Genomic DNA, 26,862 nt, shown 5'->3' with positions numbered 1-26,862 from the left:
GCGCGTGTCGGATACGCCTGCAGTGGAACAATTATACGCGACCGCAACATCTTGATGTTTTATGCAAAAAAAAAAACTGCAAACGTTTTATTACCTATTATAAATGTCATAAGTTTTTATCTTAGAAAACCCGCAATATATCACTCAAAAATGTTTAAAACGTTCAATTCTGAAATGTGATGATTTCTCGTTCACCAAAAGGTGATGAGAGGCACGAAATAAATCTTCCCATAATTTTTTAATAATTTAGAAACCGAATTAACCAATAAAATATTCTATAATTCCGTTAATTTGTAAAACAATTTGAAAATAATGAAATAGAAAGAATTAAAATATTTATTTAAATAATATATATTAATAAAATCAAAACGTTCTCTAATTTTGTATCCTGCTGGAAATAAGTATATATCGTTGTTTAACTTAAAACCTCTTAAATTGCATGCACGTGTCATTCTCATTTCGTTATTCCATTTTTATTGGATGATGATTCAACCGCACGAGGAGATATCTTTACATTTGTTTCCTCTTAAGACCGCGTGCTGACGTTTATTAAAGCATGTAAACGTATTATAACGTGACTCATATAAATCTCAGACGAACTATGCGTGCGATCAGCGCTCGAGGAGATCACAAGATTATCTGGTTCATTGCCCAATGTTTACGATATTTGAACAGATTGTCACTAGTCTACGGGTAATCGCCGTGCAATAAAAAGTACGCGAGTCGAAAAATTTCTCGTAGTCATCACCGCCGAGAAACTCATATACCGTCGCGTTGGCATGGCACAAAATCGCGGAATAGGCTTTTAATTCCCTTATCGTTTTCATTTTGCTTTCATTTGCAAGCAAACGTCGCGGTATTGGCGAAACAATCAGACGAAATGACGCCAGTCAATCGAACCCACTTGTAGTAATTGCTACTTCTAACAGCGAATTACGCCGGCTCTATCGAAGATCAAACGCCGACTCTGGTGTTCGTCGGCACGTCGTCGTGCACTTTGTGCGCGCGTGAGACGACATATTTTATTTCAGTTTTAGATTCGGACACGTTCGCTCGAAGGCACCTATATATCACGCCGAACGAATGCCAATTTCAACTGATAAGCTTTAATCCGTCGTAATAAAATCCGTCGCGAGTGATAAAGAAAGTACTCGACGGGAGCTCAATCTTAAGTTGTGATAAAAAAGTTTATTTTTTTTTCGACTTACGCGAAGTCTGTTAAGGACGTAGAAATGTTAAGAATTACACAAAATTTCAAAATATAAATTCTTTTATAAATATAATATCAGCATGTAAATTTAAAAAATTTTTTTACCGGTTAATTTTTGAGAACATTTCTTCTAGCAAAAAGTCACGATTTTTTAACGTCATTTTTACGCCACACAATAAAAGTTTTATCGCGTAATCTTGTATGTGCATTTTATACTGCGAAGCACTTAACCAACGTATAATACTTGAGATGTGACAAGAAGTCTATATCTATTTTCTATTTTCATTGTCCTATTTAAGTAAATGTCAATTAAATACACATTTTGATATCGATTTATTACTGCGGTTCTGCTGCAGTGCAATTTAATATTGCAAGACCATGGGATCATATTTTTCAAATCTTTGAAGATACTTTTAGTATCATTTTTTCTATATTAAACATAAATTTAAATTACATAAATTTTTAACATTTTTAATAAGTATTTTTGTTAATAATTGATGTGCAGCATCAAGACTGCCATTAAAACCCATTAAAAAATCTTGAACTTTGTTATAAACGTTCTCGAAAACTAACCGGTGAAAAAATTTAAAGAAATTCATATGCTGACATTATTTATAAGAAAGCTTGAGTTCTAAATTTTATGCAATTCTAAATTCCTCGTCGCCTTCGTTATTATTTAATTAGAAATAAAAGAGATAAACGTAACTCTTGGAAATAAATTTAAATACGCACGAAACTTAGACCTTAAATATGCACGAAGTTTAATTAATTCTTGATTAATTGTAGACGTTAAAATTATCTCTATAAAAGTTACGTTTTCTCTAATTAAAGTGTTACATATTTCTTATTTTATTATACGTTATTTATTGCCGCATATCGAGCGCTATTATCTAATTAGCAATGATGTCCAATGTGTAACGTATATAAAAAGAATCGCTCGGAAAAGACTTAAATTAATCAAATTTCATATGTGATTACAATCGAGTCAATATTGGTGAAATGTGAAATCAAACGTAAATACGAATGAACTGCAAAAATTCGTCTGGGATCATCAATTTCGGACTGCCGCGAACCGAGCAGGAAAGTATGTCAATGAAATTAGTCACCTGATTATACTTATTGCTTTGTTGTCTAATTGCAATGATTGATGCAGAATTGTGCTTGCGCATGTCGCGCGCTTACGCAATGCGGCTTCAATATCAAAAGCATACCTCGAGTGAGGATTCACACGGATTATCTTCCGTGTGCTATCGTCACGAGGCATATTGCGCATTATCAGGGGAAAAAATCTTCTCCAAATAAGATTTAAACAAGATCAAAATTAAACCCACGAAAATTAGAGCCAAGCGCTACGAATAAGTCGCGGAAGAAAAACCGAGCGAGCGAGCGAGCCGCGCAAACGTTTCGGGAGATCCGCGCGCGCTGAGTATCTCTCAAAATTAAACGCCCGTAAATCGCGGAATTGTAATTTCCCTACGGCTCTGAAATGAATGGACGAAAGTTTTCGCTTTAATTTTTAATAAAGGAGAAACAAGCGCGATGTTCCCGCGGGACGGCCGCGCGCGCGAATTCGCGTAAACTGCTCGTACTGGGCCGCGCGAGGCAATATCGATCCCCGCAGGTTCTGTGGGGAGTACAAGATTTTAAAAGTTATGAAACCCCGGGTGTCTTACATAAAATAGAGACACTAGTTGTTACGATAACCACACGAGCTCACGTAACCCAGCCGGCCTGCATTTGGGGGCTGCGCCCGCGACGCGCTTAAGCGACGCTTTTAGCGTAAGAGGAACCCGGCAATCCCGCAATGAGAAAAAAGAGACGCTTAGTCGGATAACACTCCTGACAACATCGGGTTACTTTGGCGAATGCCAAAAAAAAACTTTAACATAACTGATACAACTGAACTAATATTTGTAATTATATTATAAGTATCTGTTGCTGAATTAACATGTATCTAATTACAGATGCTATTATTGCAATATTATTAATTATAATAGCTATTGTTTATAATATTAATCATAACAGCTATTGATTTCGGTTAACTCGACATTTTTCGCTCAGACAGAAACAGTCATCGCTTTCGCGGTTTACTTGCGGCATAACAAGCAGATCTCTCGTTGCGATTCTCTCGCGACAGAATTTGCTCCGCGAGTGTCGCGGCGACGGATCACGTCTAATCTAATCATCTCATTTATGATATAGTGATATAATATTTTCATAATGTATTTTTCCTATAATGGACGAGATAAGGTGGGTTATAAGACATCCTCGTGACAATGTCGCCTTGACTGCAATTAGTACTTGGTTCACGGCCAAGTTTAATAGACCGATCGTGGTGTCTTCCACTTCGCAAATATCGTCTCTCCAATCGTTTTAACTAACGATGACTAGAGTATCGCGATCGCGTTGTCACATGTTATTAATCTAACCGCCAATCGGAAGCTCGGGATATTTTTAATTCTTCGAAACGCGAACGTTTCTTTTTTTATAAAATTATCCTCTTTTTCCCTCCATCTCTGCATCTCATTTGATCTTTTTCTATATCTTTTTTGCAAAGAATATAAAATATCCTGCTGTGCAGATTATTTCGCAGTAGATCATTTTATTTTAAATATAGCGTTTGCGAATAGAAAATTTCGATCGTCTCTCGTTGATTTGACCTCGCATTAATTTTGATATTTCACGTTTTCAGAATGAAAGACAATAGCAGCTCGGACAGCAGGCAGGGCCTGGAGGGCTACGTGAATCACGGCTTAACCGGATCCACCAACAACGTGGATCTCATTCATTCGTTTCAATCTCTTCACACATCGCACGGAAACCACCGCGATATACAAGGCTCTTCAGATTTCATCTGTAAGTTCTAAACGTACAGCGCAAAAGGTTGATACTTGATACGAAATCGTATTTTTCGCTGAGCTGCACGCAGAGCGCTCGGGAAAAAATTTTCCATACATTTTATATTATATGAAATATGTCCATATATGTTTCCTCTTTTTTGTATAATCTTTGAACGTATATACAAGAAAAATAATTAAAAGAATTAAAAAATAATTAAAAAAATTATTCTTGAATTATATAAACTAACAGATATTATATAAAAAGAAATACAAAACATAATGAAGATATATTTTGTATATAATTATATGTGAAAAATTATTTCTCGGATGGATACGCGCAGGGGAACGCTGTATAAACATAAGTTCTATTCATCGTCGTATTTTAAAGCATAATTTACTTCTCGCACGCGGCGAGGATGCCACAAAAGTGAGTACCTATCGTAAAATTCCACGACTGTTCGGACAAGCATCTAACAGCGACTCGTGTTACGAAATCGGCCGAGATCTTGCGTGTGTTTGATACTTTAAGTATTTTCACGAGGGTGATAATGATATACGAAGTCTCGTGTTTAAACTTAATTTGATAGAGATAATTTAAATTGTCCGTCCTACGTTACCGCAGTTACGTCATCTTGAAACATAAAACAACAAGATGCGGTCGCAGATATACTTTAAATTATCAAATGCAGAAGATTTCGGAATTTTTCAATTCAATTTTACACAACGACGTATAATAGAAACGACGATGACCATAGTTTCTGATCTGATTACATTTTCATGTAAATTTATTGATATCGATCGTCACGTTACGAAACTTCGGCTTCACGCCACGGCTCCAATTTATTCAGCGGAGATAAGGACTCTTGCTTCACAATTGCATCGTATTTAATAGTCATTGATTAAAAAAAAACGACCTCTGATAAAATTCCACATTGATAATTTTTCAAGTTGGAGATGATAACAGTTGATTCAATTTCAATAAACGGTTTGATAAAAGTATTACAAAATATTACAAATAATCAAGATAAGGAAATAGAAAAGATAAATTGTTGTATAAAAATGTTTTTTATATTCTAATATTCAACGAGTTTATTCTCCATATATTATAATGCATTATTAATCACTGCTGACTTTTCCGCTCAAGCCGTTATATATTTTATTCTTCGGTTATTAATAAGTATTTTTATATTAAATGTTAGTGTTAAGTATAAATGTGTTAAGTATAAAAACATGGGCTTTGTTTTGTATTTTGTACTTTTTCCTTATAATAATAATAATTTGTTTACGTTTGTAATTATTATGAAGCACAATTTATTTAACAACTATAATGAACATGCTGCATGATTCACCTGTGATCCACGCGATATGAACAATCTGGCACGGAACGTGTTAATCTTTGCATCATTTTATTTCCGGATAAAAAAAATGTCATATAATTAAAATTTATAGTCTGGCACAAAACGTGTTAATCTTTCTATCATTTTATTTCTCGGTAAAAAAAAGTGTCATAATATCCACCCGTTGCGCATCGCGCTCGTATAAAAGTAATATAATTAAAAAATTATCGTACTTTCGGGAGTTACTGCATTATCAAAACTGCATAATCAAAGCGCCTGATGACATTAATGCATGCAAGATCACGGCAATGTGCCTTCACGTCGCCAATGATTTCATTCCGCGGAACTGGTTCGCCTTCCTTGACGCCGGCGAACGAAAAATCGGCCTTCTGAGGAGTACATAATGTTTTTAGAAATTTACATCTCAGCCTATATGTATACGCGGTAGCATATTTTTTTTCCCCCTTTTTCTTTTCGCGTGCCTGTATTCGCCAAGATAATAAATTCAAGTGTCGGCGCTGTCTGTACGAGAGTACTCCGTCCTTGTTACCGTGCTTGTCACCGTTGCATTTTCGCGTGCACGAAATTATTTATGGGCTGGTGGGCCGCGTATGATACGACAGACGCGAATCCCCGTGTTAAAAGTACATGGTCACGGTGAAGTTTGGCCAGCTGGTTTTTGCAGATCGTTCTTATTTGCGTTATAAGTGGGTCAAAAAATTATGTATACGGTCGAAATGACTGACAAATAAGTGAGAGGGGACTGAAAACAATTTGCACTCAGTCATCGCAATCATTTAAGATGAATCATGCATTTTTAAACCGAATAAATCTTATAAAACTCGAAAAAAATAATAATATCGGAAACGTGTTTAAATCAATAGATTATATAAATTGACAAGTGAAATATTACGACTGAAATTACAAGACTCTTTATAAAATGAATTTTCACGCGATATATATCTGAGAAATATAAATAAATAAAGGGTTGAATTTATATATTATATAATAGGAGCTAAAATTAAGGATGACGTAAATTTTTAGATTATTATACTCATATTATAAATTTATTTGCCGTGTGCGAACAGTGATCGAAGAGCCGGGGGATGACGAGGTCAAGCAGAAGGAAGGCCTCCTGACATCGGCGTTGCAGCACGCGAGGCGGCGTGCCAGGGCCATATGCACGAAGAAAACCCTTTACAAGAGGCTGCCGGTCCTGAACTGGCTGCCAAGGTACAACGCTCAAGATGCGCTCGGTGATCTGGTGGCCGGAATCACCGTGGGCCTCACCGTCATTCCTCAGTCGCTGGCGTACTCGAACGTCGCCGGTTTACCGCCGCAGGTACATAAACCAGCGACGAGACGTTTATCGCTCGCGCAATGACTTACGGAGATTTACATAAGAATTGCGACGAGATTACGTTAGTACGTTTGCACGTTTGGCCAAATGTTTCTTTCACTTAACTTAATTAATAGAAAAGGAAGAACGAAATCGAGATCTTAAAAAAGAAGAGTATGAAGATTCTTATACTAATTTGCAAGAGATACGAAATAAATAATGGCTGTCTTTTAATTAATTTTACAGATAGATTTAATTTGATAAAATTTTAGTTGCTTACAAAGATCGACATTGAAAAGCGATAGATGATGACTAGGCTGGACTTTTTTAAGAAAAAAAAATTACCGGTTTTATATTTTTTTACATACCTTTTTTAGATACGGATGTATATCAATCTTTTGTTTCAGTATGGTTTATACGGCAGTTTCCTGGGTTGTTTCATCTACGTGATTTTCGGGTCCTGCAAGGACATACCCATGGGGCCCACTGCCATAATATCTTTGTTAACTTATCAAACAGTGTCTCATTTGGACGCTCCGGTGCCGCATGCGATTCTATTGTGCTTTCTGGCCGGAATCGTGGAATTAATAATGGGTATATTCGGTCTCGGTAAGTCGTTTTCAGCAATTTATCAAGATTAATTTAATTTGAGAGATCGTAAAACACCTCGGTATTTTTAAAAGAGCCCGTCGTTGAATATGAAATTGCATAAAAAGAGCGGGGCGAATTAATTATTTGACGTGAATTAAAAACATTAAAAGGTTTTACTTAAACTAACTCCATAATTAATAATTTTGAAAAATTAAATTTAATAATAAGAGTATTAAGTAGTGTTTTAGTTGAATTTTTTAATATTTTCAAACGTGAGATAAAATACATTTTCTCATTCTATTTAATATTAAAATGTCGCTTTCTCTTTCAAATCCCGTTTTTATCGTGTGAAAACTTGAGATCATATTTCGTTGTTTCTTGTTTTTTAGGATTTCTAATAGATTTCGTGTCCGGACCGGTAAGCTCCGGGTTCACGTCGGCGGTGGCTTTGATAATTGTCACGTCGCAAGTCAAAGACCTCCTCGGTATTCCTGCAAATGGCTCTCAATTTATCGAGATGTGGCGGAGTATCGGTGGACTGATACATCAGACATCCGCCTGGGACGCTACTCTTGGAGCATCCTGCATAGCACTGCTATTAATTCTGAGGGTAATTATTCAATACGGCATTACGAGAAATGTATATATTGCGAGAAATTATTAAAATCCTCTCGCAACGTGACGTAAATATTTAAATTTAAATCAAGCGATTTAGATATTGCACGTGTAGAATATAAATTTAATGCAGAGCGAGCATCTCGTTTAAAACGCGAACGGAAATAAATTATAGCTTTATTTTAAATAAATATTTGTGATAACTTTGAGAGAGAAAGCGATTAAAATTATTAACGGGAAACACTTAATTAACGATAAAAGCGATTTAATATTAATATTAATATTAATATTATTGCAATAAAATAATATTTTTACGTGTGATTGCAGTTATTAGCCTCGTGCAAAATCGGCCCGAAAAAGGAGGAGCATCATACTACCAAACATCGAGTCGTGAATAAAATCATCTGGCTGATCGGCACCTCGCGAAATGCACTCCTAGTAGTAATTTGCGGTTTACTGGGCTGGAGTTTTCAAAATAACTCGCCTGTCAGATTGATTGGTATGCAACGCAAATAAAATATATATTTTCGAAAAAACCCGACCGCAAAATAAACTTTTATCAAAAATAACAGGCACATCACGTCGTAACATGACATAAATAAATGCAAAATTTTTGAAAAAAGAAAAATTTCGATTATGAATTATAGTGAGATAAAATGTATACAAAATTTATTTTGATTGCATGTGTATTGTTGAAAGAAAAATTGTTATTAAATCTTAATAAATCATAAGATTCGAATATCCGATAGAGTGTCCTAAAAGTAAAATTTTTTATTTCAGGCCACATACCGGGAGGTATGCCTGCTGTACAAGTTCCGCCATTCGGATTCGCCAACGATGACAATACGACGGTCACGTTTATCGAGATGCTCGGTAATCTGGGCAGCGGCATCGTCGTAATACCGCTCATCTCTCTAATGGAAGACATCGCTATCTGCAAGGCCTTTGGTAAGCAAGCCTCAGAAAGTTGCGTGTTCGGCCGTGTAATTTCGCATTGAGAAATTGAGAACTGACCAGAACTTTTATCGCGAAGGGCCGACATTTATCCTTTTATCCCAATGTGATCGAATTGCTTGGAACTTTTCGTTTAGAACGATTATTTATTGCATTTTTACAGCTAACGGAAAATCGGTGGACGCCACGCAGGAGCTGATAGCAATCGGTATATCGAATATCGGAAATTCCTTCATGCAAGCTTTCCCGGGCACGGGATCCCTCAGCAGGAGCGCGGTGAACAACGCTTCCGGTGTCAGGACGCCGTTCGGCGGCGTTTATACTGGTGAGTTCCGTTCGTGGCTTCTCCGCAAATCAATTGTTGCATCCATTTATCCTGTAGAGTTGGAAAGTTGAAAGTGGAGAAAAATCGGAGAATGATATCTTGCAAAGATTTCCTGCGCTCTCGCTAAATTTCTTCGATAATATAGAATTTGCCCAGAAGCAAGTCTTTTGTTAACCCTTTAAGGACGAGTGTCTTAAACGAGCCTTATCCTGCAGAACACAAAAAAAGAAAAACTAAATTATTCGTGCAAATTAAATTTTAATCAGAGTTGGAATTTTTTATAAAAAAATTATGTAAATTTAAACCTTATTTTATTATTGGAATGTAATATTATGACAGTATTAAAACAGCAAATACTAATTGTAACTCTCTCGTAGCATGTCAACATCTTAATTCGTTTATTTTTTAATTTATTCGATTGTGCTGATGAAGACTAAGTATAGTAACAATCTGGAATTTCAGGTGTGCTGGTAATTTTAGCCCTGCTATTCCTCACCCCGTACTTCAGTTTCATTCCACGCGCCACTCTGGCGGCTATCATTATCGCCGCGGTCATCTTCATGGTCGAAGTCAAAGTGGTGAAGCCGATGTGGAGGACGAAAAGTAAGAGCGCACATACCTCTCACAAGATACCAGATAAATTTGCGATACGCCACGAAATTAACTTGTTCCTCCTTCTCGCAGAATCCGACCTCATCCCGGGGCTGGGAACGTTTATCGCGTGTTTGGTGCTGCAATTGGAGATCGGCATCCTCTGCGGTGTCGGGATAAATATTCTCTTCATCCTGTATCACGCCGCCAGGCCGAAAATATCCGTGGAGAAACTCAAGGTAATTATTGATTTGCTTGAAATATGAAATCGATTTCTCATTCGCGAGCGTTTGCTTTAACTCTTCAATTTTTCATACTGCTCTTTATTCAAGCTCGTATTCTTTACGGATTTGACTGATACGCTGTTAAATTCATGTAGTATTAAATTACACTCAATTTGAGTCATTATTTTTAACCATTCCTATAGGTCACCGCTACTCGCATTCAATGTGTCGTTAATTTAACTAAATCAATTGAGTTGAAATAATACTGTTTTGCGTTAAAATAATAAATCTTGGTACATGGTGGTTAAAAATAACAAAATATTATTTAACAAGGCTTATTTGTTTAAATTTTATCCTTTAAATATTTAACAGTGTGTCTTTCGGCGTGATAATACCCGTTTTCATTTTATTTTCTTTCGTCCGACAGACTCTTCACGGTATCGAGTACTTAATGCTGACGCCGGATCGTTGCTTGATCTTCCCGTCGGTGGACTACGTTCGCAATTTGGTAACCAAGTACAGCCGACGCGCCGAGAGCGTCGCGACGCCTGTAGTGATCGACTGTTCGCATATCTACGGTGCGGACTTCACGGCCGCCACGGTCATCGAGATCCTGACGAAGGACTTCGCCAAGAGGGGCCAGCCGCTCTTCTTCTACAATCTGAAGCCGTCGGTATACGCCGTCTTCGAGGGCGTCGAACCCACGGATTTCGTCGTCTACTACAATCAGGAAACGTTGGACGATCTACTGAAGGAGAAGGGCTACATGAAGTAGATGAAATGGAAGTCTTACGGCACGGTCGAAATATTGCTTCCGATCGTAAAATGTGCATTCGTACTTTCATACCATGTTCCTCGAGGCTGTTATCCGGATGCGACAGCCGGTTACCAAATACGCGAGAATTGGGAGACTTTTATAATTCCGATTCTTTGACGCGGTCGACTGGACTGCGAGGCAGCCCGTACGTGAATCTCTTCAAATCCAATCGTCATGAAAACGAAATTTTACGAAGCAACTTGTGTATTTATTACGTCGTCGTCAGTTCGGCGGTATCTCGCGACTTGAAGTTCCAAATAACAACGAAAGCGACGATAGAATGACGTAGAAGGTATCATCGACCGTAACGACAATGCCTGAAAGTTCAACTTTAAATCCTCGTTTAGGATCTAGGCGAAAAAATACTGGCGAAATCTTGATTCGCGCGGGTAGCGGAAGCAATCGGAGAAGCCAGAGAAAAGTTGAAGCATATATAAATATATATGTCGAATAGATTTCAAATATCTCGGTATATGTATATAATATACATGTATACTGTTATGTATCTCGAAGAGGGAGAGATATTATATGTAGAAGTGCAGCTTGGAAGTATCCTGTACGACAGGAAATTCCGGGAGCGACTGGGAAACGTCTGAAAAATTAAAATGCGGCTTAAAAAGGCGCCTTTTAGACATCTCAAATATCTCTATAGATCCTCGTTCAAATTCTTGTCTCGTCCAAGTATTTATTTAACTCCGTGATGAAGCGGGAACATCTGCGTAACGTTCCAATCGATATCACTCAGCGTTCTCGTATTTAAACCCCTTACGCTGTTTGAGATTCGCGGCAGGAAGAAGTTTCCATTGTACATTTTTATACGCCTACTGCTTTATGCAAAGTAGCACACCCCCTGTATTCTAGGAACGCGTGTACATATAAGTAAAATAAGTTCGAACAATACTGTGATAATTTTATAAACAACCTAAGGAGAACAGGAAGTCAAAATGATGTCAATTTGACGTCATATTGACCAAATTTACGTTACTTTTATATCAATATGACGAGAAAATGATGTCACTTTGACTGCAATGTGTTCCTTGGGAATGTCTGGCGGAGAGATATTCGGCGGATCGTAGCTTCCGTCGTGACGCTTGTTACGGGAATATGATAGATCTCTCGTGAATTTTTAAAAAACGTTTATTGCATCGACGACGCGTGCTTCATCTCACGCGTCGACAAAAAATTTCGCAAAACGCAACTAATTTATAATATTCTTGATTCGTAAAAGAAAAAAGTTTTTTCTATTATATGACTGCATGGTTTAACAAAAAAAATTTTTTAGTAAACGCTGTATGGTGTAAAAAATAGTATTAATTATACATATCTATATTTTGTAATAATAATTGTAAAGATAATTTTAATTTTAATATTATTATTAAAACTGTAACAGCGTTATATGAGAGCTTACAATTTAATTTTAAGTAAATTAAACAAACAGAGTTTTAAGCGATGCGGTAATATAATAGCAAAAGCAAAAGTTGTTGCGTTCTTTCGGCAGCGAGATGGGCTCTCGTATCGCTGAAAGATGGATTTAATGCGGCGTGCTACTTCGGCGAGATAATGCCGATATTAATCTGCAGAGAAATATTATGCTGCAACTATGCGTAATTACGTTACATAAAACAAGATTATAGAATCCTGTGGTAAATTACTTAATAGCGTCTGCATCTGTGCTATCGTGGATAAGCTTCGTCCACTCGATATAGACTTACAAGCGGTAAGTCTGTATATAATTGAACAATGTATATAAATTGCAATATAGTTTGTTTTATATCCTGCATATGTATATAATATATTATACATGTCAATTAATATGTAATTATTATGTAATCGTGTATTAATTTGTTTCCAGTCATTTCCAGTCTCCAACCCTTACAGAAATTTAATACTGTAAGTGATTATTTGGCTAGTGATTAATTACTTATTTTGAGTATTAAAAGTACTGTTTTTAATGATTTTAATACTCAAAATAAGTAATTAATTACTAGCCAAATAATCACAGTATTAAATTTCTATAAGGGAACGTAAAGAAAGAACGCAATTAGCTTCGAAACAATCTTCTCAAAATCAGTGACGCATATATTTATTGTAAAAAAGCACGTCACACATATAGTCGCAATTAAGTCAGAGATAATAATCAAAATGTTTAGATCAACGTGCAGACGTTCTTCGCGATTTCTGCGATAAATTTACGATTACAGTTTAATTTTGGAGATCGTCATCGATCATCATCCGCTTTAGATCGTCCGACTATACCAGACCTAAAATCCGTCCTTTCATATCGCGAGTGAAAATTGTGTAGAACGATTGTTTATTCAAAAATGATTTTAAAAAGCTTTTGTCGTTCGAAAAGTCACCCTCCTGTCCACCCTATATGCGCGATCGACACCCCTTTGCACGCGCGCGACACAACAGCCGTCGCGTTTCTCGATACAACGGTTAACGATGTAATACGCGATGACAGGGCGAGACTCGGTCCAGCGTAAGGTCGCTCTCGCGCTCTCATTAGCCTGATTGTTCATCGGCAGATATAAATCTTATCCCTACACGGCGCATTATATAGGGCGATGGTCTCCCTTCTCCCAGCCGGCCGGGCGTTATCGATTGTTACGAACACCGTCGCCAGAACCGTAGCCGAGGATCGCGGCGCCTACCCGCGAATTATTTCCAACGCCCCCGTTTCCGAGAAGGAACTAAAAAAAGAAAATCTCAGATTATTATAATTATTATAATTATTAAAAAAGTAAGGAGGAACCAGAGAAATCTGTCGCTGCCTAAAATTTAGCGAGAAGCCGATGGATCCGCGGAAACGGGGCAACGAGCGATCATGACCGCGATATAGTCTGCGCGGTTCGCTGTTCGCTGTCGGAACAGAGAAACGCGATGTGTTCCCGCAGCTTCCTTTCATCTCGCGGGATAAGGGAGATATCTCGGCGTATACGCGCGCGACGCCGCGACGCCGTCGACTTCCCGTCTCATCGGCGGGATGCAACACGCATGACGGCGGCGTGAAGCGGCGCGGGCGGACGGGCGCCGGGCATGGAGGAGCGACGGGTGACGGGTGGGCCGTGTGGACCAGTTACGGGTCTGCCCCGTGCCGTTTGATAACGCGCTAAATGTACGCTATCCGCGCGCGAGACCGCGCGCCCGCATCATCCGCAACCCTCCGCCGGCTGCGCCAGTCGCACGTTGGCCGATGACGGACGCGCACGGGGTGAAAGTGAACGCGTCTCCGACCGGCGGCACGCTACTCCGGGGTAAGTGCGACGATATCCTTCATCTCTCTCTCTCTTTCCTCGCGAAAGCCTCCCTTTGGGGAATAACTTCGGATTCGGTCGGGACGACCCCGCGGACATCCCTCCGGGAAAACCGACGTCCGGGAGTCTCTCCCCGACGTTTTCGGCGTTTTTTCGGAAATTCCGCGGAGAGCTGGCGAACATTTTTCTTCAAACTCAAAATTATTTACTGTAATAAATGTTCTCTGTAATTTATTCCGCTTTCAAGTTAAGCGAATCGGACAGAACCGTTTTGCATATCTTATTTTGCACTTCCAAGCAAAAGGAATATAAGAACGGAGCTTGACGAAGCTTTGCGCGAACCTGCTTTGCGTTTTATGGAAATAGGAGTAGGAGTGCGTTTCAGCCGCGAGAAACGAAGCGGATCCATTATGTATCTGTATTACGGAGCTTTTTTTTTAGTGTGAGCTGAGATTGTGTAATTTTCGAGAAATGCATTTTTGTCCGAGACTTTGAGACTAAATATTCGAATATCCCGAATCTCGAGGAGTAGTTTCAAGAACATGAAAATATCTCAAGTTTACTCCGTGTATCTTCTTATTACAATCGTCTCCGCATCATAAATTACATTTGATATCTTTTTATTTTTAAAATAAAAAGACCTTATTTAAAACCAAAAGATATATATATTTTTCCGAAACAAGCCTTATGGAAAAATACTACTGAAAGACAATTAAATTTAAAATATAGGGAAATGACTCGTTTTAAGGATCTATATTTTTTATTGTTACACTAAAGAAGGTCCTAAACTTTAAGACCGAAATGTCTGTAATTTGTGTCTATGTTTGTATTAAAGTTACTTTTTTGTATTTTATATTGGCGTTTTGCTCTTATTTGCCTTATATTTTAAATTTGATAATTTTTTTACTGATTATATATTAATTATTGTATTATATGACGTTATGTTCCTAATTTTTTAGACTGCACTTGAGAAGGACTGCACTTAAACCTAGAGTCGAAACGTAGTGCTTACTATTTATATTGTTGCCGGTTAGTCGAGCAACAAAATAATATTTTTTATTTTTAATCACTGGCGGAGGAAGTTATTTTTTCTATTTTAAATTTGATTGTACATCTTGAAAGCGTATTCCTTGTTTTAGACTACAGAAATACACTGTAGTTACAAAAAAGAATGCACGGGGAAATTATAGCAAATATTACAATAATTGCTATAATTTTGTGTGCTTCTTTCGCAACTACGATAGCTTTTTCCATAAAAAGGAAGGAGACACGCAGATGATTTATCCGAATATCTCCACATGGCAAATTTTTCCTTCATCAATTTTTGATTACATGTAATTGGGAAATTATACATATACTCAACTAAATTCTTGTTCAATTTAAGCTCACGTTGTTCTTACTGTCTAGGTAGCAGGATATTAAACACGTCTTAATGAAGTATTGGTTAACATTAGAGATGTCATTAATACGTTATTAATATGTTTTTTGACGTCACTCTGCTATTTGGGTGTCTTCACTGCAAATCCAAGTGTGTTATCTTCTACACACGAAAACATCTAAAAATGACACATTTGACTGAAGCTTCATTTACATATTTCTTCATCTGTCAAATTACGCTGTATATAACACGTTCAATCTAAAATAATAACATCGTTCAATATTAAATATGACGTGATTCAAAACGGCAAGAAATGTGTGAGAAAAGCTTCAGCCAAAATAACACACTTGAATTTGCGGTGTTCTCTTTATAGGGGGAAGACCCCGAGTATACATCTTCCAATTCCGTCTTGTATTAAAATTTAAAAGGGAAACTGATACACCGGGTCCTTTAAATGTCGCGGATGCTATCGCGTTCGATTTTTCACCCGCTGCCGGATACACCAGTTGCATTTCCGCGCATAATTCACGAGCGAAGATTATTCCCGTCTGATCACGCGGCCACGTAAACAAGATATCGGAATATCTTTCAGACGGCATCGGTGCGAGCGTGTCGGCGTCGATGAGGCTGACAGAAGACACCGCGGCGATATAATGGCATCCAGGAGGCCGACCAAGTACGACGACTCGTAAAAATCGACGACGACGACGATGGAATTGCGCAAGGGCTCCTGGAAGATCGTGATCCTCGTGTGCGCGTTGGTCATCTACCTGTGGATGCTCTTCGTCGATCACTCGCACATGCTGGCCGACATATCGCAGAGGATCACGCTGCAGAAAGCGCGGATCTCCCCGAGGAACGTCTTGTACCAGAGTCCCGAACGATCGAGGATCGAGCAGGCATCACTTCCGGACGGCTGGACGGACCTGAAAAGACCGCAGCCTCTCTCGTCCCGAAACGCCAGCGGTACGCCCGAAAGAGGTGTATCGGGATATCAGACGCTTAAGCAACAGGGTCTGGTACCAAGCCGGCAATTACCGACCGCCCTGATAATCGGCGTGAAGAAAGGCGGGACGAGGGCCCTTTTGGAGTTCCTGCGATTGCACCCCGCGATTCGCGCCGCCGGCTCCGAGGTTCATTTCTTCGATCATCATTACGTTAAAGGATTCCGTTGGTACAGGTGCGTGCGACCAAATCGTTTCAACGATCGAAGCGCAACACGACATTGATCCCATTTAAAGCTTTTAAGACCTCGACATTACGAAGTTCTGAGATATAAGTTTGAGCTTGCTCCTCCGCTAATACTACTTCTACATATAAGTGTATAAAGTAATAACTTCTTCAAGTGAAGATAGCTTTTGTAAATATAAACGTATAAACCCATCTACAAATATCTCATTTATTTTATAGTAATTTATTATAAATAATTAGTTATAAGTGATTAACCCGGGAACGGGCGCCTGAGGTGATTTTTACAGCCCAGTATCGGAAAAATAAAGTTTTAAATATATTTTTTTAAATCTCTCTTTACTTTTTCCAGAAAATGTTGAGCGAATCTGTACATAATTGTCCTCAAATACTAATTATTCACAGAACAATGAAAAATATGCAATGTGTAATTAATAACAATGACTTTTAATTGAGGTGTAAAAAGTTAAGTGACCATTTATGCAAAAGAAAATTTGGAGCCCGTTCCCGGGTTAATTATAATTATTTTATTTAATTTTTTAATAACGCTGGTATACAATAAAACACGTTGGTGTGTAATTAGGCGCAGGATGCCGCCGACTCTGGTCGGTCAGATCACCATGGAGAAGACGCCGTCGTACTTCGTGACGAGCGAGGTGCCGAAGAGGGTGAAGCACATGAACCCGGGGATGAAGCTGATCGTCGTGGTGAGGGACCCGGTGACTCGGGCGATCTCCGATTACACGCAGGTGAAGAGCAAGCGTCGGAAAATGCCGCGCTTCGAGGATCTGGCCTTCCTGAACGGTTCGAGGATCGTGGACACCTCCTGGATGCCGCTGAAGATCGGGGTCTACGTGCGGCATCTGGAGCGGTGGCTGCAATACTTCCCGCTTACGCAGTTCTTATTCGTGTCCGGCGAACGTCTGATCGCCGACCCGGTGATGGAGATCACCCGGGTGCAGGATTTCCTGGGCCTGAAGCGGGTGATATGCGAGAAACACTTCTACTTCAACGCCACTAAGGGCTTTCCCTGCTTGCTCAAGTCGGAGGACCGCGCGACGCCGCACTGTCTCGGTAGGGATAGTCGAGGGAGATGCGCGGATAAATGAACTTCTAGCACGCAATTATTTGTCATTAAAAATCCATTTTTGGAGAAATAAGTAGAATGCGTTTCATAGATTTTAGAGCGCTGTCTTCCTCTGATTTTAAATGGTACAATACTTCTTCAGCAAAAACGATGAAGCTCTCAGTGATCGGTCTTTCCGATTAATCTTTTACAGTAAAATTCCTCAAACTTTTTATGGAATGTATGTATTATTTGATCTCTACTTGTTTGCGCAGAATATTAAAGAATCATATAACTTTATAAATTAATTATTTATAAATTTAATATTAATTGATTGCGTTATTTTTTCAGGAAAAAACAAGGGTCGCAGTCATCCCTACATCGATCCTATGGCGATTCAGCGTCTTCGAGATTTCTATCGGCCGTTCAATCAGCGATTTTATCAATTGGCGGGTATGGATTTCGGCTGGTACTAAAATCCACGCGTGTCGCATACATACATATCGTAAGCAGGAAAACGGAACGGAGTCAATTCTCGTTGTGTATCAAGTACTTATTGGTACTTGTCAAATACGATATCTACTACGCCTGAATATCTGTAACCTGATAGGAACATATATATTACAGTCATATCATCAGAGCGCGCCGCGTTTAGTCCATATAGCGTTCGAACGAAACTTTTCCGAAATCTTGCTTCCGATGATGTAGTCTTTAATTTCATCAAGTTTTAATCTTCTCAAATTGCATTGAATTGCAAGAAAATACATATCTTTTTGTTGTATTGATTTAATACAGCGTTATTATAAAATAATTTAAGAACTCCGTATATATAATAGAAGTCATTGTGTTCCGTTTGTTATTTATATCGTAGTTAGATTATTTAATTTTGTAGTTTAGTAAATACTAGATTTGCCACCGTAAAACGAAAAAAAGAAACGATATCTCTAAAAGTTAGGAGCGTACAGTTGCCGTCCGGGAAGTCTTTACGAAAAGAAACCGTGACATATCTATAATTATCCTATAAATTATTATAATAAAGCCACAATAATGAAATTATATCTGAGAATATTGAAGATATACTTCTATACGCAATGAAAAGAATATAAAATCTGTATGAAATATATTATATATAATATATATTAATAATGCGTGCGAAAATAAACGGGAGTTACAGTTTCTTCAGTGCAACATGAAATTAGTTATTTCTACTAAATAAAATTAATTTAATTTAATACACCGTAATTAGTTGAACCGAATCTCACAATACTAGGATATATTTATCGGTTATTTACTTTTAGATTTTTAATTCTGTAGAAAAATCACAATAGTGCAATGTTAATAATGTATCTCTTTGTAATTTAATGAATTCATGTGAAATGTAACAGCGAACACGATTATTATAACAATTATGCAACGAAAGGGCGAGGTAATTAAAAATTTTTTATCAAGCAAAAATTTATTCGCGCTGACTATATTATAAAAATTGTCTCAAAAACTTTTGAAACAGCTCTTTTAACTATATTATCCAAGTTTTAAACAATTCACGTGTAATTAAAACGAACTTTTTCATTTTGCAATACAAATAATATCATCTACCTAATATCATATGCATTATATCGCACAAAAAGGAATAATTTATATATAATAATAATATATAATATTTCATTATAACTGTAAATTATATTTTAAAAATTGATATTCTATATTTAATTCGCATATATACATAGTTTTTTAAATTTGTTATATTCGTCTCTTCGCCCTCGTTAATTAACAATCCAATTGTGCATTTGTCTTTAATATAATGTATAGTATGACAATGACGAATAAGCATAAAAATAATATTAAAATTCGCTAGTTCCTAAGTATTATAAAATCTAGTCAATGCAATTAGAAAAGGTACGCGCATTTATGGAGTAGCTGAATATAGGAGACCTCTGACATAATTAAGTTACGAGTCAGAGATTTAATTATGCAGAGTAAAATACGAAGACAAAAATAAGGACATTTTTTTCTTTAATAATTACATATCGAAATCAGTTTTCTCAACGGAACATGAATTTATTTTTAGCCCGGTAAATAGTTAAATATCATCAATTCTATATATATCGTTCCACGATATATTTCTGTATAAGTCAGCGCTTATAAGATAAATTTAATAAGATCAGTAAATCATGAAACATCCAAAAATAAAGAAGTTAATTTGGACGAAAGGTGAAGATATCGAATTAGTCTGTAAGTTCAGGCAATTAGTGCGTACGTTAATACATTTTGTATGTAAGAAAGAATAATAATTAATGTATTTATTCAGCGACGATTGGAGGGATGTATTTATCTAGTACGTAAGAATGAAAGTAGATGTTTAGCGATACGATCGTGCGAATGACGAATGATGTAATAGTGAAGCACAGTGCTTTTGCTCAAATTGTACCACAGGAGGCTGTCAATACTAATATAAGTATTTCGTACATTGTTTTGAATATGTTTTGAATACAGTCTGTTTGACAAATAGAAACAAAATATGTATATAAATGTTATGCAAGATGTCCAAAAGTAACCGCGATTCATCCAATGATAGATGCTATATAAATAGATTCGGCTGTCTTTTTGTAGCTGTCGATTATAAATAGCACGCTATGTAGAAACCGCTTGATCCCCAAATCCTCGATCCCATTTCTTTGGTGTTACTTCATCTTTATGTCACTGAAGATATTCGATACTAAATTTGCTTTAGAAATCATGGGCATAACTCGTATTGTTCTTTAGAGGAATTTATTAATAGAATATAATTTGTAGCAAAAAATATCTATGCACAATATAAAGTATAATGCAGATGGAGAACCTGTGTGGCAATGTGGTTGTACATGAATTAATATCTCTTCGGCATATAAATTCCCATATATTTTTCTACTATTACAAAATAGAAGTTCAAAATTAAATGAAAATAAAAGTATATAATAACGGCGCTGTCTTTTTCAGATCACAAGATGAATTAGATCGACTGCAAAGGAACATTCATCGCCGCAAAGTTTACTACATTAAATCAATATTATATATCAGCACTTTAGATCCTTGATGATTGCATTATAAGGGCGACGTAGTAAATCGAAAACTGTGCATTATAACTATTACTGTCATAAACTATTACTGTCATAATCAACGTTACAGTAAGTATGTTCAATTGTTCTTACGCGTTGCACATTAGAGGAAATAATAGGCCTGTTCGTTTTCGCTGCACTTCTGAACTAGTGTAATAAGTTAGAATGAAACAAATATATGTTCTTTCATTCCAACTTATCGCACTAGTTCAGAAGTGCGCAACGAAAACGAACAAACCTATTATTTCAGATGTGATATCGATACTTTCCAGCGGAATATTGTTTCTTTGCAAGATCCTCGATCCGAATCTTTAAATTTCTATAATATTAAACCCATCTTTAGTATTTATACATTGTACGCATTCTAAACGCTTCAGAGATTCTTTCTGGATATCTATCGAGTATTCGCAGATCGTTCATCTTCACTCAGACTTCTCCCAATTATAAGAACATTTGTTAAACAGTCTATTTCTTAATCTGCTTAGGCTAAAGGAACGGAAGAATAGGCTATAATTCTTCACTCATTAATTTCCTGTATTCTTGTTGGTCTTGGACCATTTTCTTGAATACGCGATACTTCCGAAAGTGATATCTGAAATAATTAAAAGCAGATACATATGAAAAATTAGATTATACGATAAATCACAAATAATAATATAAAAATATCTTTTTTTTTAGTAATCTTAATTATCCGAACTTTAAGTAGAAATGCAATACTGTTTTGGACTGTTCTCGTATTTTTTGCACTTATAAATTTTATATTTACTTGTAACACTCGCTCGTCGGTTTCACTATGTTCGCCGATCCCGCCATTCTCTGGACAGTCTCGTGCATGGAATATTTTTTCGTGGCACATGCACCGAGGATCGCCGCGCCTACCAAAACCGATTCTCGCTCCACGGGGCAGAGAACCGGTAACGCTAACACGTCGGCTTGTATTTGGATAAATAGTGGATTCTGACTGAGTCCACCGCAAACCAATATACTTTCTATATTATGACCGGCCGCCGATAGGACTTCGATTATATGCTTTGTACCGTACTGAAAAATACAATGTTATAATGTTAATCAAAAAATGAATTACATTACATTACTAATTATCGTATCTCCTAATGCATTAACAACCAACGTCTTACAGAGTTAAAATCTTATCGCGAATAAGATGATTTTATATATATATATATATATATATATATAGTAATGAAAAAATCATTTTAATATCTAATTTTTAAATCTATTAATCTTTCAAAAAAATATTCGTTCGTTTCCACATAAAATAACAAAGATAATTAATTTAAATAATTTTTTTTATATTGATGAGTTTTTTAATGAATGATTACTTTTAATTCACATGACGTACCGTTAGTGCCTGCACCGCTGCTAAGTATAATAACGCTAGATTCTCCTCATCCACAGATAAGGATAATCCGGATATCTAAGATAGATAATAGTATAAAATTATATCCGTATTAAAGACATATGCAAGACTCAATAAAATACGTATGTGTCTCAATACCATTCCTTTTAGCGTTGGATCGGCAAGAGGCGAACGATTACCGTGGAAATCCGGCCACACGTGTATATCCTTCGTCAGATACGACACATTCTGCAGATTTTTCTGCTCAGCCATAACGTGCAACAATTCGGACAAGTATTGCTGAATGTGTCTGGAACAAATGACTTTCGTATACATAACGTTTCACAGTCTCGTTTCGATAAACTCACTTATTGCCGCCCAAAGTCTTCAGGATTCCCGGCGTCGCGGGGTGCGTGTCGATAACGTGATCGAGTAATTTTCCAGTGGCACTTTGACCTCCCTCGTTGAGCCAGAAACCGGGCACCATCGCGCTGTAGTACGGGCCCCAAACGCCATTTACGAATATCTTGTTTTCGTTCACTATCATGTGACAAGTCGAAGTGCCGCAAATCAAAGCTAGACATTACAAGACAATTTATGCTGATTCTTTTTCTTTGTAGCTTTGGAGCAACGCATATCGTCAATAGTATCTTGCGCACCCAATCGGTTGGAGAAATTCGGGGACACATCCGACGCGTAACATCCGATCATCCCGAGACCACCGGCATGCGCGTCGATCAGCGAGGTCCCAACCGGTGTATCTTTCAATAATCCCAATTCTGCCGCGGCTTTCGCCGACAGTCCGGATTCAATCGCGTCACCAGGTACCCTTACATCGTTACCTTGACATTAACATTAGCTTTTATTAAAATAAAATAAGAATTCAGTCATATACAGTTCTTATATAACACGTTCAAATTATACTAATGTTTCGTAATATCAAAGATAACTGAATACTTTACAATTTGAATTACTCATACATATTGTTGGAGTTGAAATTCTTTATCATTAATGAGAATTATTTTTCATCATTATTAAAAAACATTTTTCTTTGTAAGAACTCGATTTTTAATAAATTCAATATGACAACATACCTATTTTTCTCCAATTATCTTTCTTCAGGTCCCGTAAATTGAGCTGTTCAAAGAAATCTTCATCCCATCCGTTTCTACCATTGGGATTGGCACTATAGTTCCACTTACATACTAACGAACACAACGATCTGAAACAAGAATTAAGAATTCGAACTTCTCTCCCGTCTTGTTTCTCATTTATTAAAGAACTTGAGCATCAAGGATTCATACCGCGATTCCGATTCAGTAGCTTTCCACGTTAAAAAGTCTGGTAGGTCAAACAGGAGCGCCGCCGAGTTCCAAGAAACGGGTAAATTCTTTTTTAGCCACAGCATCTTCGGCGTTTGCATCTCGAGGGAAACTTTGCCGCCTACATATTGCAGTATATCGTGAACCATAGAGTTGATAAGGTCAGCTTCCTCGTGCGCTCTGTGATCCATCCACAGTATGACATTTTGTTTCTCCTGTCCTGAACAATTAGCGCCTCAATTTTCCACATCACAGCAATTACTACCGTTACATGAATTCGACACGAAAGTCGAAACAAGAAATATTCGCCAGTTCTTTTCTTTGTACCTGTAGGACTAACTGTTACCGGTGAACCCGCTTCATCCACAGCCACCAATGAACAAGTAGCGTCGAATCCAATTCCTTTAACATCCTCTGCGGAGATGTCGGCCACAACCGACTGCGAACAGGACAAAAATCAGATCTCAAAGCCGGATTTGTCGGACTATCGCGATATCGTGCTGCGAGGAAAATCTCACATATTCACCTTGACAACGTGGCACACGGCGCTCCAAATGTTATCGGACGATTGCTCGTAGAAGTTCGGCGCGGGATGAAATATCTCGAGCGGGCACGTAGCCACCCTCTTTATTTTCCCGCTCGAGGTAACCAGAGCCGCTCGGACGCTTCCCGTTCCCACATCCACGCCGACGAAGAAGTCCATGTCCGTCGCAGCTGTGTGGCCAGATCGCGTCCGCAATCTCGCGTCGAGCAAAGTCATCTAAGCGCTCCGCGTCGAGCTTAGGCATGAGGCTGCAAGGAGGAAGCAACCGTCAGCCAACCATACAGCGCGCGTTAATCATTGACACATATTCTAAGATGACATGACCCTGAGATAACATTAATTGCGAAGGAGATACGCGCGAAGTGAATAAAGACTTCAAACAGTGTAGCAACGTTATCGGCCTAATACTTCTTTAATCCAGCATCACACATGCGGATAATGCGCCACGTTGGTGAACACGACGAGTCGAATGTGATTTACTTGCTTCTCGCGGATCGTCGTCGCATCATCAGCGGCCACGAGTAGAGCTTTAAATAGCAATTAGCGTGATGTACACGTGCGACATATGGTGTGCTCCGGTACCTTAAACAACGAAATTGTCTCAGGAAATTGTCTCAGAATCGCCAGGCAAAATTATCTCATTCTCTGCGACGTCACAATCGTCGCTTAAAGTACAGAGACGTGGAGGAACATCCGTGTATCTCTCTAGGCGAATTATCTCCGCGCGCTTACCACCGCCACGTCCGCTCCGTTATACTTACATATTCAATTGGGAAACTCTTTTTTGCATACTCCTGGTGAAAGTCATCCGAAATGACGCCGCGACGACGACGGCAACGTGGACATCGCGACGTCACTCGCGCTTCTTGGCGAGGAAGCACGCGGGATCGGTGCGTGACGGGCGTGAAGAACGTTCCGCACGGTCGTCGCGCAAAAACCGCTGCATGTTCCTGGCGCGTAAGACACGCGTGGCTCACGCACGTGCACCGTACCAAGCCGTGCGCTTGATACCGACGCGACCCAGCCGTACCCGACTCCGACGCACGTGCACCACGTGTAGCCGAGAGCGCGAATCTGCATCATCCGCTTCTTGCTCATTTCCATTCCCGTGGGAGGAACGTTCATACGTCGTCGTTCTCGACCTTCCCCGCAGCACGCCGAGCATTCGGAACCTTGGTGAACGTCATAATTACGGGCAGGAATCGCGTTCGCCGCCGAGTTAACCTGAAACATGGTGCGCTTCAAAAACAGGTGACAGGATAAAATTGCGAAGTTTTCAATTTTTCATGAGGAATCACTGTGATGACATTTCTTCATCGCCTGTTACTTACTGTCTTTAGATACATCGTTTTCACAATAAAGCCGTACGACGACAAGGACAAGCAGGCGACGTGGAAGAATACACACGTGTCTAATGCGATTAAACGGAAGGTGCAACAATTGTACGGCGACGTGGGGGTAGCAGCGATAAAGGATGGCTTTGATGGTAATTTGGCGTTGGACGTTATGACAGTTCTTTAGATAAACGTACTTGCTTTCCTACAATTATAAATAGAACACAAATGTCATCTTTGGTCAGTCTAGATCTTAATCTAAGTAATAATATTTCTCTGTGCAATATTTTATATTTTTCCCAACTTAGCAAACTATTATTTGTTAGTCTTGAAATTTTGTTTTGTTGGAAAAGGAAATTTATATTTAATAGACATCCCTTTTAAATCGACATAAAGAATTTACTTGGTCTTTATTTATATTTATAAAATAAAACATGATGAAACATTTTCCTTCTTTTGTATAACAAATTTTTAGTTTGTATATATAGAAAAAACCTATATAAACTGTTATATATTTTTTCTTTATATGTTCAACAGTTATATAGACATGAATGTGTAATTATATTAATTTCATGGATTTGAATCTGTTCTTAGCGTAACTTTTTTGGTCTAAAATGTCTAAATATACAATCTTGTCTTTTATCCCAGCGAAATACTGCAACGTACAAACGAAAATAGCGATAGTCAGGCTCAGGCATGGGCCTCACAAATTCGCATTGCACGCTATCCCGCTAATAAGCAATGTAGGGGAGCGACTAGTCAAAACGAAGATCCTCTACGTCGGAGCGACTCTGAAACACTGTTTTCTCTTCATCAGAGTAAGCATGCGACATTCGCCTATCTTGCTTGCGTCAACGAAGTCCAGTTAACAAAGAAAATATATTACTTCGCTTTCTCTCCTTCTCTTTAGAAACATCAGGAGAGGAAGCTGGAACGATTGTGGTCCAAATTGCCAACGGAAACCGACAGAAAACGGATGGAGGACCTCCTGATGACCTTGACGCCCGCTATGAAAGACCTTGCGTAAAAAAAATCATCGTTACAGATTAATACAGATAGTAATTAATTTACCGTTCACGTTTTAAGTTAATATTAAGTACAAATAAAAGCGGAGTTTCTCAATAACTTACGAAAACACGTTAATCTCGTCTCGTGATACGGTTTCACGACATTTCTCGCATATCCTGGGGACGCAACGAGATAAGCGACTTCAAATAAACTCGCCCCTTTTTCATATTTCTGTTCTTTTTTTCATTTAATGTTGACTCCAAGTTTATCTTGGGGATTCTTTTCGAGATTGATCATACGATGCCGTTATCTGCAGAGGATATTTTTGACGACCGAGCCGCAAGGATCGTTGCCGCTCCTCGCCAGTTGTCGCTGTTCGCTGCGGGGAAAAAAAAGGTTGCCTCCCTTCTCGCCCGCCATCGCGCCGGCGGTGTATCCCGATCCCGCCGTCACGTTATCCTGCTTCCGCC

General features: G+C 38.2%; 4 protein-coding genes across 8 annotated transcripts; 3 read left to right on the top strand and 1 right to left on the bottom strand.

Annotated features, from left to right (window-relative positions):
- The first annotated feature begins 2,152 nt into the window (after positions 1-2,152).
- Positions 2,153-12,115, top strand: LOC112463119 (sodium-independent sulfate anion transporter-like). Its single transcript, XM_025029315.1, has 11 exons — positions 2,153-2,294; positions 3,903-4,066; positions 6,476-6,729; positions 7,134-7,335; positions 7,707-7,927; positions 8,260-8,431; positions 8,713-8,880; positions 9,050-9,211; positions 9,674-9,814; positions 9,896-10,041; positions 10,454-12,115. Exons 2-11 carry the CDS (start codon positions 3,904-3,906, stop codon positions 10,799-10,801), a joined length of 1,977 nt encoding a protein of 658 aa, XP_024885083.1. The 5' UTR covers positions 2,153-2,294; position 3,903; the 3' UTR covers positions 10,802-12,115.
- Positions 12,116-13,943: 1,828 nt separating this feature from the next.
- On the top strand, positions 13,944-18,554 carry LOC112463115 (heparan sulfate glucosamine 3-O-sulfotransferase 6-like). Its single transcript, XM_025029310.1, has 4 exons — positions 13,944-14,100; positions 16,071-16,658; positions 17,250-17,740; positions 18,084-18,554. Exons 2-4 carry the CDS (start codon positions 16,189-16,191, stop codon positions 18,206-18,208), a joined length of 1,086 nt encoding a protein of 361 aa, XP_024885078.1. The 5' UTR covers positions 13,944-14,100; positions 16,071-16,188; the 3' UTR covers positions 18,209-18,554.
- Positions 18,555-19,506: 952 nt separating this feature from the next.
- LOC112463114 (FGGY carbohydrate kinase domain-containing protein-like) lies at positions 19,507-24,903 on the bottom strand. Of its 4 annotated transcripts, none has more exons than XM_025029309.1 (12): positions 24,812-24,903; positions 24,459-24,632; positions 24,033-24,298; positions 23,834-23,945; positions 23,489-23,726; positions 23,279-23,406; positions 22,844-23,026; positions 22,553-22,760; positions 22,344-22,494; positions 22,188-22,262; positions 21,594-21,868; positions 19,507-21,419 (listed from the first exon to the last, which is right to left on the bottom strand). In XM_025029309.1, the coding sequence occupies exons 3-12, from the start codon at positions 24,264-24,266 to the stop codon at positions 21,335-21,337; spliced, it is 1,689 nt and encodes a 562-aa protein (XP_024885077.1). In that variant the 5' UTR covers positions 24,267-24,298; positions 24,459-24,632; positions 24,812-24,903; the 3' UTR covers positions 19,507-21,334. The 4 variants fall into 4 exon arrangements, with proteins under 4 accessions (XP_024885077.1, XP_024885073.1, XP_024885074.1 ...); XM_025029305.1 differs by having other exon boundaries at positions 21,335-21,419; positions 24,531-24,632; XM_025029306.1 differs by having other exon boundaries at positions 21,335-21,419; positions 24,535-24,632.
- A 305-nt stretch (positions 24,904-25,208) lies between these two features.
- LOC112463118 (ribonuclease P/MRP protein subunit POP5-like) lies at positions 25,209-26,798 on the top strand. 2 transcript variants are annotated; one of them, XM_025029314.1, is made up of 5 exons: positions 25,209-25,301; positions 25,391-25,536; positions 26,033-26,202; positions 26,295-26,442; positions 26,709-26,798. In XM_025029314.1, the coding sequence occupies exons 1-4, from the start codon at positions 25,282-25,284 to the stop codon at positions 26,409-26,411; spliced, it is 453 nt and encodes a 150-aa protein (XP_024885082.1). In that variant the 5' UTR covers positions 25,209-25,281; the 3' UTR covers positions 26,412-26,442; positions 26,709-26,798. The 2 variants fall into 2 exon arrangements, with proteins under 2 accessions (XP_024885082.1, XP_024885081.1); XM_025029313.1 differs by lacking the exon at positions 26,709-26,798 and having other exon boundaries at positions 26,295-26,620.
- Positions 26,799-26,862: the final 64 nt, after the last annotated feature.

The sequence above is a fragment of the Temnothorax curvispinosus genome, unplaced genomic scaffold (assembly GCF_003070985.1).
Source record: "Temnothorax curvispinosus isolate PA1 unplaced genomic scaffold, ASM307098v1 QBEX01013040.1, whole genome shotgun sequence".
Lineage (NCBI taxonomy): Eukaryota > Metazoa > Arthropoda > Insecta > Hymenoptera > Formicidae > Temnothorax > Temnothorax curvispinosus.
Note: the sequence above shows the minus strand (reverse complement) of the source record. Positions and strands in the feature narration are given on the sequence as shown.

Coding starts and splice junctions, on each gene's coding strand:
- LOC112463119 (XM_025029315.1), top strand. CDS start 3,904: ATGAAAGACAATAGCAGCTCGGACAGCAGGCAGGGCCTGGAGGGCTAC. Junction 7,928..8,259: donor CACTGCTATTAATTCTGAGG/GTAATTATTCAA, acceptor GTGTGATTGCAG/TTATTAGCCTCGTGCAAAAT. Junction 10,042..10,453: donor TATCCGTGGAGAAACTCAAG/GTAATTATTGAT, acceptor TTCGTCCGACAG/ACTCTTCACGGTATCGAGTA.
- LOC112463115 (XM_025029310.1), top strand. CDS start 16,189: ATGGAATTGCGCAAGGGCTCCTGGAAGATCGTGATCCTCGTGTGCGCG. Junction 16,659..17,249: donor AAAGGATTCCGTTGGTACAG/GTGCGTGCGACC, acceptor GTGTGTAATTAG/GCGCAGGATGCCGCCGACTC. Junction 17,741..18,083: donor CGCGACGCCGCACTGTCTCG/GTAGGGATAGTC, acceptor TTATTTTTTCAG/GAAAAAACAAGGGTCGCAGT.
- LOC112463114 (XM_025029309.1), bottom strand. CDS start 24,266: ATGACTTTGCTCGACGCGAGATTGCGGACGCGATCTGGCCACACAGCT. Junction 22,495..22,552: donor AAGACTTTGGGCGGCAATAA/GTGAGTTTATCG, acceptor CATTTGTTCCAG/ACACATTCAGCAATACTTGT. Junction 21,869..22,187: donor CAGCGGTGCAGGCACTAACG/GTACGTCATGTG, acceptor TGTATTTTTCAG/TACGGTACAAAGCATATAAT.
- LOC112463118 (XM_025029314.1), top strand. CDS start 25,282: ATGGTGCGCTTCAAAAACAG. Junction 25,302..25,390: donor ATGGTGCGCTTCAAAAACAG/GTGACAGGATAA, acceptor TACTGTCTTTAG/ATACATCGTTTTCACAATAA. Junction 26,203..26,294: donor ACTGTTTTCTCTTCATCAGA/GTAAGCATGCGA, acceptor CCTTCTCTTTAG/AAACATCAGGAGAGGAAGCT.